At 34.5% G+C, this 12,919-nt stretch overlaps 1 protein-coding gene across 4 annotated transcripts in view; it reads right to left on the reverse strand.

The window, feature by feature from the left end:
- KIF2A (kinesin family member 2A) overlaps window positions 1–12,919 on the reverse strand; it is a 40,333-nt gene that overhangs the window by 20,768 nt on the left and 6,646 nt on the right. For all 4 annotated transcript variants that reach the window (XM_029958994.1, XM_008933624.2, XM_008933625.1 and 1 more), the window contains exons 8-14: window positions 9,750–9,912; window positions 6,382–6,472; window positions 6,183–6,246; window positions 5,685–5,776; window positions 5,301–5,443; window positions 4,413–4,617; window positions 1,114–1,224 (exon numbers count right to left, since the gene is read on the reverse strand). In XM_029958994.1, the coding sequence (XP_029814854.1) occupies window positions 1,114–1,224; window positions 4,413–4,617; window positions 5,301–5,443; window positions 5,685–5,776; window positions 6,183–6,246; window positions 6,382–6,472; window positions 9,750–9,912 (869 nt within the window). The remainder of the gene's footprint in view (window positions 1–1,113; window positions 1,225–4,412; window positions 4,618–5,300; window positions 5,444–5,684; window positions 5,777–6,182; window positions 6,247–6,381; window positions 6,473–9,749; window positions 9,913–12,919) is intronic.

Here is a 12,919-nt window from a genome sequence, read left to right on the forward strand (position 1 = left end):
CCATACCTAACAGCTAAAGGGAAGACTAGGCTGCCCTAACACCACAGCTTTAATGTTGTGGTCTGCAGACCTTTCTGGCTTCCAGACTAAGTAATTCCAAGGAGTCAGTGAAAAGTAACCAAAGAAGCCTAGTAATCGGTGTGCACTGCAGAGAGTTTGCTTTCTCATAAGGAGAAATATTAAGAATAATAAGACAACTTGATGTCAGTGCTTTTATCTGTTCTTTCCTCCATCTGCCAGAATAATTCTGTTTTTCAGACTGATGGAAATGCACATTTACAACAATTCAACAACTATTTATATATGTATATATCATCATGTATTTATATATCTATAATAGCTAATAATAATTAATATTTTCAATAATTTTGATTTATATTTTATTTTATATATTATACACATATACATATTTTTACATATTTATTTACAGCTATTCATTCTATCTATCCCAGTAACTTCCCCCTCAACAGCCTGAAGCACATGCTGATGCCCCTGGTACCAACTTTTAGTCTTTCTCATTTAAAGATCATAACTTATCTTAGTATTTCCAGTCTACACCACTTTTCCAAAATTCTGCATCAACAAAAAAGACTCTTCTATAACTAAGACATTATTAAAAACAAACAGACAAAATTCTAGCTTGAAGTGTTTATAGCTGCCTGCCTAGCTAGAAAACTAAAGGAAGAAATAAGAAAGGTCAATAAAAAGTGAGACAGGAGCAAGTTATCTGAAATCACAGAATCATTTGGGTTGGAAAAGACCTCTAAAATCATTGAATCCAACCATTTACCCAACCAAGCCCACCACCACTGTCCTTAAGTGATACATCTACATATCTTTTAGATACCTCTATGGATGGTGACTTGACCACTTTCCTGGGCAGGCTGTTTCAATGCTTGACAACTCCTTTGACGAAGAAATTTCTCCTAATGTTCAATCTCAACCATTCAGAAATGTGTGTTGAAATCCCCCTCCACATACAGTGTCAGTTAGTGGAGAAATTTAAGTCCAACACACTGCTAGTAGCGAGCGACCAATTTTAAACATAAAAGCCTAAATTCACAGTGCCTTCTCTCTTTGCTATTGTTAGAAAAGTTAACCAAACCAACTTACCATACAGGTACGTGAGTTTTCTCCAATGAATGAATCTCTTAGCACCTGAGTAAGTTTACTTGCTCTGAAGGGTGTATGAGGTTTATTTCGGCCTAAGGCTCTAATGCACTCCTGAAAGAACAAAGAGGTTCTTTAATATGTGTTAAGCAAATATAACAAAAATGTAATTCAGAATCAGAAAATACATGTTTATTTTGTTGCTCTCCCCCAAAATATCATTAAAATTTACCATTAAAGCTTGGATTCAGTAAGTGTTAGGCTTCCAGCTCTCTTTAAGCTCACCAGGGAGGAAGGAACTTAAAAAGGACTTAAAAGCTTAAAAACTGAGTGTCATCCAAAATGTTTACATCTATTGTATCCAACAACAAAACACTGTTGATGTTAAATGTTCAGGCTAACAATTATTCCTGATTATCAGCTACAAAAGCCTGAATGACCTACATCATCTGCCAGCAGCAGCAGCAGGGACAGGGACATGTGTTAACTATACCAGTAGCTTTGATTCTGAATTTAACACTGACTTTCTTTAGAGTTCAGAAGAAAGTAAACTCTCTGAAAGCTTCCACAGGCCATAAACCTAGTATGCATGGCTTTTTACTGATGTACTCAACATCGGAAGACACTCAAAAATGTTAAGTCATTCTCTGTTTTAAAATACTATTTAAGTGAAAAAAACAGAGATAAGGTCTCCTCTTTCATTTGCAGGGGCATGGAGCTACACTAATATTTGCAATTGGTTGGGTTCCAGTGAACAATACTCTACAGATGTAAATATTATGAAATTACTATAGAAGTTACAGCAGCAACTAAGTACAACAGTGCAAACCAAGACAGTGTTACTCTAAACATCACTTCTATCCACTCAGTGCTCTATCCACTCAGTGCTCTAACATCATAAGTTACTTCCTAGGCAAAGAAAGTTTCATTTTAAATTTTTGTGGGTTTGTCATCATATTTTGACCATTAATTCAGATTGTGCCTTTGCCTTAACACTTTGCCTACAGACACCTCTTCAGACGCAAAGTTTCCTTGGTGCACTTTTGACACATGTACACACAGAACTTCTATAACCAACCATACTTCAACTGCTTTTTAAATTAGAGCTTTGCTTTTAGCTGCACTAACAGATGGAATGGCTTTTGTGCTACATGAATAGTTCTACAGAAGTTCAACTAATCCTTCAGCTGAAGATATATCCTTGTGGCCTTTTGAAATTTCCTAGAAACAGCTTCTTCCAAAAGCCAGGCTAGAAACTGTTGGATGATAATCTGAGAAAGTATGGCAGCTGTGAAACAGCATAAAACAGAACTAAAAATGGGCTTGGAATAAAAGTTCCATTATACAGGATGAAACAAACACAAGGGCAAACTGGCTTTAACTAAAGTGATTATTGAAAAAACTGACCAGCTGAATTTTACAATTCAGAATGGGCACAGCTCAGATAAACAGAAAGTCTGAAGCTTGTTGCATGTGAATTTCACATACAAGTGCTAAAATAGGACTCAATACTTATAGGTAAGCAAGGCAATGCATTCCTTGAGTATTTTTAATTTATACATTAATATTACACTTGCATAATGGTAAAAGCTTGTAAGACAGGAAGAGGAGCAACGGATTTTCAACAGGTGACATTGCAAAGTAAAAAATCACAAATGTGTATGTTGAATTACTGATATGGCAATCAACAAGTTTAATTAAGATATTTTAATTTACTACAATGATTTTTAGTTTGCTTACTCCTGATAGAATCGGGCTATCTCCTTATTAGTAAAAGATTAGAGAAGGACACCTCCAGCTTCTAAATTAATGGCGCTTTTAACTGCTTTTTGCTTTCCATGAGAGCTCAGAAAACCAGGTAACAAAATTACAACATTACTTCCATGTAGAGATATTACACAAACAACTTCCCATACTAAAAATCTGAACAGGTTAAGACAGGACTGATACCCAGATACAAACATCACTGGATTAGCATCAAAGACCACTTCTCAGAACATACTAGTTTAATTTGAACTTGACAATAACTTCATGGGTCCTGCATACAAGTAGAAAAAGCTGAGTTATGTTTTTGGGGAGAGATGGAAAATGGAAAACTAACATAAAATTGAAAAACTTCTATCGTCTTACACCACCTTTTAGATCTCTGCAAAACCCCAATTTATTTTTATTTCCTTTTCCTCACATAATTTTGATCAAAATCACTAGTACAGCAGCAGCAGAAACTTTTGCTATAATTAAAAAGACAACTTGTAGGAAAACTAACAAAATATGTTGTCTAAGCACTAGCCAGCACAAAATCAAGAAGTAAACTGAAAAAAACCCAACACCCCCCTGCCAAAAACAACAAAACAACAAAAACAACAAAACCCAAAACATAACAAAACAAAACAGCTTCATTCAATTACATTTGAAAGAACAGTAACACCAACGTGTTCCCTGCATTGTTTAGTTTGATGCTAAATCAGAATAGGCTACACTTCTGGAACTGCTGCTTCCAATTTTTCAACACGCCACTGAATTTTGTAATGACATACTATACATCAAAATTTTGTGGTGTTTTGTGAGATCTCTTTAGTTAGATACCAGTCTTCTCCTAAATATATAATGGGAATAAAAAAGTAAGCACAGTAATTTAGGGGTTCAGATTTTTTAGATAAAACCACAGTGCTGGTGCATGGTATTTCATAGCTCTGTTGATGCATCCTGGATTGATGTATGAAAATCTGTAGTGACAGTATCAGACAATTTGCTGTGGATTTCAACTTCCAAGGTTTATTTTAATGCATTTGTTAGTTCTGTCTGGACATGTTGCTGTTGTTTTGCTCTAGTGAATATATTAACAGCAGTAAATAAATATGTTGTCAATGTAATTTTATTTTTTATTAAAATAAAAGAAATAAATACTCAGATCAGTAAGCATATTTCCAATTAGTATTTCATATCCTGAGTACCAAAGTAAGTCACTTGCTTTCCCATTGTAAATATATATCAGACATGTCTGAAAATTAAACTACTGGGGACTTTCTGTTCAAGATGGTTTTTTGGTTGGGTTTTTGTTGGTTTTTTTCGTTTACAAAAACTAGATGCAATTTGGTAGGCCAATGTTTCTGCACTGTTTCTACTTGGGAATTATGAAGTGTTCCTTCAGGCATTTAGAGGAAAAACCAATGTATTATTTTACCTGTCAAATCAGTAGAAAATGTAGACAAGTGAAGCCTGCGAAACCATTAATTTTAATAGTTATTGCTATTATATGTAGGCTTCCACTTACTCAAAGGCAATGGAAACATGTAAGTTACCTTGAGTGCTAAAAGGCTCTTGTTAATTTCTGCACCTTCCAGTCGGGTCTGTCTGTCTGCACTGGAAGTATCTGCTCCTCTTTCATTGCCAGCCAAATCAATCAGAGAAAATTTACCATGCAATTTTCCTTTCCTTCTGAGAATAATCTGAAATACTGCATGGCTTCGAGATGAGTGTGCATTTGCAGATGTCTGGCCAGATGTCCTTTAAACGAGGGAAGAAAAGAGAAGGACATATGAATAGGCACAGGACCACACAAGTAAAACACTAATCTCACAATGCTAGTTTTCTCAGGGCAGATTCCTGTGTTTTCCTACATGTTGACAGTATGTTTAACACTCCTGTGAACACTAGAGATAGAACACTAATAATTGGATATACATAGTGCAATTATATCTCTTTACTGGAAGATCAGTAGCATTTTACCTCCCTTTTAAAAGCAAGACTAATCAGATCTTCAAATATTTCAGATTATTGGAAAGCTTAGACGTAAAATGCTGACGGCACTTCTATCTGATCATGCAGTAGTCCATGCACAAGGCTAATTTTAAAAACAATGAAGCTCAAGTCTTAAAAAAAAATGAAAAAATATCGCACTTAACCTCTGCCAGAACGCATCAAGGCCTTTTACAGATGAAGAATCTGGCAGCATTCCAGATTTTAAATCATGTGAATTTAAGTCAGTAAGCTGCTTACATAATGCATACAATTCACATTCCATCAAAAAAGCAGTTTTTTCTTTTTAGGAGACAGAGAAACTCTAAATATCTTTATTTAACAGGTAGATAGATTCCTTACTTGCAGGCATCACTATGAAGAGATCCCAAAAAAATCTTGTTCTGATTTTTTATGTACAGCGAAAAACTGGTGTAAGATATCAAAGATACCTGCAGCTGTTGCCTACTTCAATAAGCTTAAGGACATCTTCAACACATTTGACTTCCCGCTCCTGCAATCCCACCACCTGGACTTGCTGTTTACCATCTTCTAACACTCTTAATTTTGTCTTCCTGTTCAACAAGTCAAAAACCTTACAGAAAGGGGAAAACAGAACAGTTAAAGAGGAGCTTTAAAAGACATTACTGTTTCAAATTCTGCATCAAAATACTCAAATTATTCCATGGAAAAACATAATTGCAAGGGAAGTGTAAAGAACTATTTTAAATATAGCTGATAGTACAAAGAGGAAAAAAATATTTTATGTGACAAGCTCAAAATCTTGTTTGTGAATAAGAAATTCTTCCTTCCTTCGAGAAAGACCAGGTACTTACCTTACCGCTGTAGATCTCAAAAAATGTTGCATATACTTGAAGTTCTAACTTCTTATAGTTTGGCTTCTTTAGCATTAAAAAGACATCACGAGCTGTGAATACATTTCCAGAACAAAAAGAAATCTTGTCATCTATTTTTTTTTAGTGAACACTCATTCGTGCGTAACGGTCTATTTAACAGCATCTCTCATATTTTGCAAGAATAACAGAAAGGGTCAGTAACTAGGTCTAAAACAATGCAGTTTAAACTACCACATTACACTGGAAGATGCAGAAGACCCCAAAATCATAAACTTAAATCCTCTGTTATTGCATTTTTTGAAGCAGTCTATATTTACACTACTGTATAAAGGCTCCACATCTAGGAAATACCTTTAATGTTACCAAAGCTCCACTGTAATGCAAAATATGTAAACTGTTATGTTTGTATGACAGGGAGTAGAAAATGTATCGATCCCAACTAATCTGCCAAAAGTCAACTGATCAATAAAGTCTTACCTGCAAGCGCATATATGCCTTTAGAACAATCTTGGTTCTTTCCCGCAAAGTCACCACCCATAGTCTAAATTAAAAATAAATAAAAAAGCACATAAAAATCACAGAACTGTAACTTACATATTTCTTACTTATTAGAACTCAACTAAGTCTGCCATATGTAAAAAGAACTGTACTGTTGACAGGGAGAAGAAATACTTACATGGGTTTTTCCACTGCCTGTTTGTCCATATGCAAAACAAGTGGCCATTCCCCTTTCAAATATGGTCTCCACTAAAGGTCGAGCAGTAAACCTTAAACACAAAACACAACAGTACTTAACAAACTGGAGTACTTTAAGATGCCACTACCAAAAGGATAATAAAAACGTTAAGACCAGAAGTGACAGAAATTGGTCGTGTAGTTTGAAAAGTCAAAGGACATTTATACATTAATTTCTGAACTAAAAGACTACCAGCTCTAAGGCATTAAAATTTCCCAAACAATGAAAAGCTACAAGGTCTTTCTCATTTATATCACAACAATATTATCATCCTTTAAACCCCAAGGAAAAAGAGTTCCCTGGTTTAATGATCCAACGCACCACAATTTACTTCATGGAGTCTTGCACTCCCTCAAGATGACAGAATAAGAAGACATTGAAATAGGACAGTGTAGCAGATATGAATTTTGTCAATACTAAAATTCAGCTGAAGGGGCTTTTTTTCTCCCCAAATCAACTTCCAAGATTAAATTTGAAAGACAAGTGGCCACAACGTTGCACATCTTAGTATTTTGAGAACATGCATACATCAAGAAAAGGCTCATGAAAATGGATAGCCAAGTTGAATGAAAAAAATCTAGTAATTCCTGAGGTACTTTTTGCTGTGTCAAAAATATTATCTGAATTATCATTTCTTATTTTAGAGAATTAAGTTTTACTTTAAGAAAAATGGAGTTATTGTTCCTACTTCAGCTGCTTATCACCATTATTGCATTAAAAATTCCAAAAGCAAAGAGTAAAGTAACGGAGAGTTACAAATGGAGATAAGAGTCTCTCTGCAACAGTCTCTCTCTCTAAACTTTTTCCGGTTGTTTACATATAAATTACCTATAAGCGACTGAAAAAGGAAAAATGGATTACAGAAACAAGGAGGTGTTACATCCTTTTTTCATTCTGCTTTCAAACACAAGATCACTTACAAAAATAATATGGACAAGACTGAGCCATTCAGTAACCAAGGGTTATGCAAAAAAATCTATGTCTAACAGAATTATGAATTTTTATCAAGAATATACCAGATGATTCCTGATCAGCCTTAGTCTTTTGTTTTTGCTTCTTCTAAATATTTACTTCCTGTGTTATCAAGAGGATATTCCCATATTTTGACATTTGTTGTCTTTATATGTAAAATAAAAAATTCCAAAAAGCCTATCCACCTTAGATGCATACTCCATTACTTCTGTTTGATTGAGTTTGAAATTATTTATTTTCCTTATTTATAAAAAAAGGGACTTAATTATATCTGTTTTAAAGTAAGGCAAAACACAAACATATTTAGAAAAGTTTTTACAAAGCATCATAAACCTCCAAATTCTACTATGTCAAAACAGTCCAATTTTAATTTTACTAGAACTTTTACTTGCAATCTTGTTCTTTCAGAAATGTAAAGTGTTTCTCCTTTAAAACATTCAAACTGGTGAGTATTTTCTAATATTAACAAAAACTTGCAACTCAGTGTTGCAGTTTGTGGATTAAAAAATACTTAAAATACAAATTAAGCAAAGTAATAATAGTAATAATGGTGAAAATTGTAATAATGGTGGTAATAATAATAATAATGTTCTCAAACTGGAGAACATTTTTTCAGTATAGACATAGAGTAATTTTAGCATATTGGAGAGAACTGGCACAACTTCACACAATGTTATTTTCCTCACTGTGACTCTGAAGTTCTGGTGAGAGCAGATGATGATACCTATCTTGCTCTTACTTCTGTTATTAGAGGAGACCTTGAAGCAGATTGCCCTTCAAGTTATGATCATTATTGTGCCATATGAGGGAGAAGGAGAAAGATTAAAGATTTACTGTTTCAATATGAATAAAATAATCTTAAAATATTTTCCTCTATTGCCATTAATGTATTACATAACTAATAAAAACTGCCTGGAGAAAATTCAGTACAAAAATACAACAACATTGTATACCGAAACCACCCCTCACATTTAAACACTTTGTTCATACAGATAACAAACAGCAAGGAGGGAGATTGTAAGAATGGATTGTCAAGGAGGAGAATCATTTCACACATCACCAGCCAGCTGGCTCTTCCACAGCTCTTCAGCACCAAGGAAAGGAAAGATGCTACCAGTACTCAGCCAGCAGAGACAGAAATCTCCAAGGACACAGTTTTGCTGTTTAGAAGTCTTTTGTTAGTGTAAACTAACAGACTATGAGATTTTCCTTTCACCATCCTTCTCTAATTATATCAAGCATATGAGAGAAGTTTTTATTTTCACAGTTTTTTAAGAATTCTTTTATTATTAATTTTCTGTTATCCACTGACAGGATAACACTGTCAACCAGGTCATGGTCCTAATTTTCACTTCCTAGTTGTGGATTAAAAACAAGAATTAAGACACACATCTGTCAATACTCTTTAAGGCTATGGGAAGCACTTTCTAAGCACAAGGAAAAATATCTTCACCAAATTCCTTTTTAATATCAATATTCCCTGCAAAATGCTTCACAGTATTTAGACTTTGTACCAAGATTATGACCTGTTGTGGTGTCTAACCTTGCCTGCTACTGTATCTACTCCATTTAGTGACTTGTACAAGGCAAATTATTCTGTATCAGCAGTGGAAGTGAAACAGAAGAGTAAAGAAAAAAACAGAGATTCAACTACCTTGGACCGGAAAGGGGATGTGTGTCTTTGTTGCCATTGTTCTCTAAATCAGAAAGATTTGGCATTTCAAGCAAGGCAACTTACACATTTCCATGTTACATAAGCCAGATTGCTTCCAGCAGACAAACTAGCTCTCAGGTATCAGGCAATACACCAATACAAACTCTCTCACTTTCTTTGTACTCTTTCCCCACCCTCTACTGATTTTGTTTGCATATCTTAATTATCCTATATTCAAACTGCAAAGTCTTTGGTGCTAGGGCTGTCCTTTTCTTCGAGGTTTCCTGAAGACTGAAAGCTGTGACTCAGGTTCCTCAGGTGCTGCACACATACTAATCATAAGACAACAACCCTGAGGCAAACGGAGAGCTCATTTCATGGCTCAAGTAATCAGCAGCTGAGGAGGAAGGCAATACTTCCAGAGCCTGGAAACCAGCAGGGCTTGGAGGAGGAATAGGAGCAGGAATGAGGTCAACAGAGGTGGAGATGACATTGCAGGTGAAGAATTAGGGATAAAGAGTTAAAACAAAAGTAAACAGGCAAAATAATGGAAGTAGCAATATAACGCTCTGGTAACACAGAGAATAAGAATAAAGTCTATGACCAAGGTAAGTGCAACAATTATTAACATGGAAAAAACATGAGAAAAAAGATTCACACAAAAAAAAGCATATACACATACCTGTAAACCATTTCATTAGGAGCCGTGTCATCAAAGGCATAATCAAAACGAAAAGTTTGGTTTTCTAGGTACCTTGTTAAATCCACCTTTTGTTTTGGTTCATGTACCATCACAACATCTTTACTAGGAATTGTTATTACATCAAGGTCTTTCATTAAAGTTTCTATAAAATAAGTGAAATATATATTTAACTAACAACACGTCATTATTTTTTACATTTTTCCATTGTTTACATTCCTATCTCAGATAACACAGCTCCTCCAAGAAGCAACACTGCAATGGATTTGGGCTTCTGATGCCCTGATAGTTATCTGCTAAGTAAGAGATTTCATTCTGGAAGTCTAGTCATCATCTAGTCTATATCTAGTCTACCAGTTGCTAGAAATGAAAGAGAAGTTGTACAACACTGATTAGAAAAACTATATTGTTAATTATGGCATTATCATTATAGCTTGTTATGTATTCTATAACACTTTTAATGGATTTGAGATCTTTTTCCTCAGAGATTTTATACTCTTTTACAGCTTACTGCCATACTCTTTGACTACATTCCCAGTGGAGAAACTAGATGCCAAAAGTCCTATACTGCTCAAATGGTCAAACTTGGAAACACAGAGAAATTAATACCCTTATGATCTGTTTTACTTTAAAATATTATCTTTATAATTTCTCTAAATCCTGAAACTTACAGTCATATGTTCATAGCTTTCAAAAAGAAAAATTTTGCTTTCATTCCTCACAGACAGTTTGTGTCCAGAACGCACAAACAATTTGTGCATTCTGGAACCTAGAGCACACACCTTTGATATATAATTTCTCTAAAATTAAAATCCCTTCTAAAAATTACCTTGTAAGCAGAAAAAGCTGTAAATGCTAATGATCCTATCACTGTGACTTCAACAGTGACATCCCAGGTTATAATTGCTATACAGCACTATAATTTAATGCTAATTGTTGTATGAGTCAGCAAAACAGAGAACCTAGTGATCCGTAATGTGCACAAAAATAAAGAATATTTGTGTGTACCATCAGGATTCAATAATGTGTCCTATTTGCATTTCTATGTAATATTTCTTAAGGCATGCAGTTCAAGAATTTGATGTGACTTTATACAATCAGATAGAAACCCTTTCATGGGTTAACATCCTAATCAAACAGTAAAATGGTTACCATTGCATTACATTACACACCAACAGAAACATCCATTCCCGTCACTGTACAAACAATTTTTCAACTGCATTTCAATAAAGTAAAATGCAATTATTCCGCAGCAATCACAAAAGAGAAAAATAAGGAACAGTGATGAAAAAAATGTATGATGGACAATTCTTTGTAGCAAAAACTTTATAGTTTAACCAGTCAAAAGATGATTTTTCTTAAACAATTGTTTGGATTAAGACAGTTACCTGCTTCCAGCTATTTGGTATGAGAACCTGTATTCCTTGTTGATGAAAATTAGAAATAGTGTCTCTGAAACCCACCATACATTTTGCAATTATAAATATATGTCACTGATATAACATCTTGAAATGTCACTCTGAACACCTACTTCCTGAAAAGTCAATCCACAGAACAATTGGTGCTGAGAACACCTAAAGTTTTTGGTGATAATTCTGTGTGAGTTCACAAAACAAATTATTTTATTTTTTCTATTCATAAGGTTACAGTCTAGTATCTTTACTTATTTCACACTTTTCTACAATTCTATGAGAAATCCTGTTTCTTATGAAGTGTTTTCAGAAGATTGTATCATGTGAGTACTAGATTATCATCCTCTGCATATTGATTATTTAATTAACACATTTTTTACAGTAGTTTATTCTTAGAAATGCAAAATGGCTTTCATGCCAACCTCATTTTCACTTAGACATTCTCTACAAACACCTCTGATCTACTTTTTTAATAGCTCCAAATCACTAATACCTAAGAAATGCAACTATCCCAAAATCAAATCCTACTTCTGTATCCCAACTCATATCTAAAGACAACTTGTTCTCATTTACTGTACCCCTTTGTACCTTTAACACAGGTAGAAGGTGACATTTGTCCCAAATGTACAAGAAAAAAGTAAAAGTAAAAATGGAAAAAAAAATAGAAGCAGCAATGTGAAGGGTAAAAGTAAGACAAAACCTAACTATATATGAGTATCAACTTATGTATGAGAAAGGAAAAACAATTCTCCCATTTTTTTCATAGTTCTGACAGTACAAAAATAGTAAATGCATCCCATGTTGTTTCAGCATCAGAGCGATGCTCTTTTGAGTCCTTCAGCTAAACAGAATATGAGAGACAGAGAAGGAAAGAAACATCTTTTAGCACTGGATTCCAACAGGCTGCAATTCAGAAGCATTTGAGTTCTTTAATTCCCACTGACAGTAAAGAACTTCCTAGGAAGACTGAGATTTAACTGGAGTTGAAACCTGAGCAGATTATTGGGGTTTTTTTTTTGGAACATAGACTCCAGTATGATAACAAAACAGTAAGAAAAATAGTTGTACTACTCATTCCGCACCAAAAAAATGGCCACTAGGGAGTTATTTTAGTACCTAATAGCTTTTCTTTAGTGGTATTTGATACGCTCTAAGGTATATTTGCCCAGCCCTGAGCAGCAGGTACAGGATATACAAGTCTCCTGTTGTCTGTAATCCACTAGCCTTGTGAGGATGTCTGGGACATGTCTGGGCACCTACCATTCATAACACACCAGCATTTGAATAGCTCTCTTGATGTCTGATTCAAGACCACTTGAAAGTATAAAAATACATGTACAAAAACATGTATGAAAGTTTTCACTGTGTAACTCTCTACTCAGATCACTTGAAGGATACATTAAAATAACAATGATCCTAACAAGTTGTAAGAATACAGAAAAAATTACAGTAGAACTAATTTCCAGATCAACTAAATACATTCTAGATGTCCCTGGAAAAAAACTGAAGTCTCTCTGTGCCTCAGCTCCCAATCCATAAAATTGTGATAGTCAAACTATTTTTCTTCCCATCTCTATCCAGGTTATGACACCCCTATGAATTTCCTAGGTTTATCACCCATACTGTCTAGCATAACAGTTTCGCCTTTGATCAGTATTTCTAGAGCTCTTTAACACAAATAATATCACTATCAGAAGCAGCTTTTCAGATAAATAAGTCAGCAGAATCTTCAGTAATCAT

The sequence above is a fragment of the Manacus vitellinus genome, unplaced genomic scaffold (genome assembly GCF_001715985.3).
Source record: "Manacus vitellinus isolate BGI_N305 unplaced genomic scaffold, ASM171598v3 scaffold_18_pilon, whole genome shotgun sequence".
Taxonomy (NCBI): domain Eukaryota; kingdom Metazoa; phylum Chordata; class Aves; order Passeriformes; family Pipridae; genus Manacus; species Manacus vitellinus.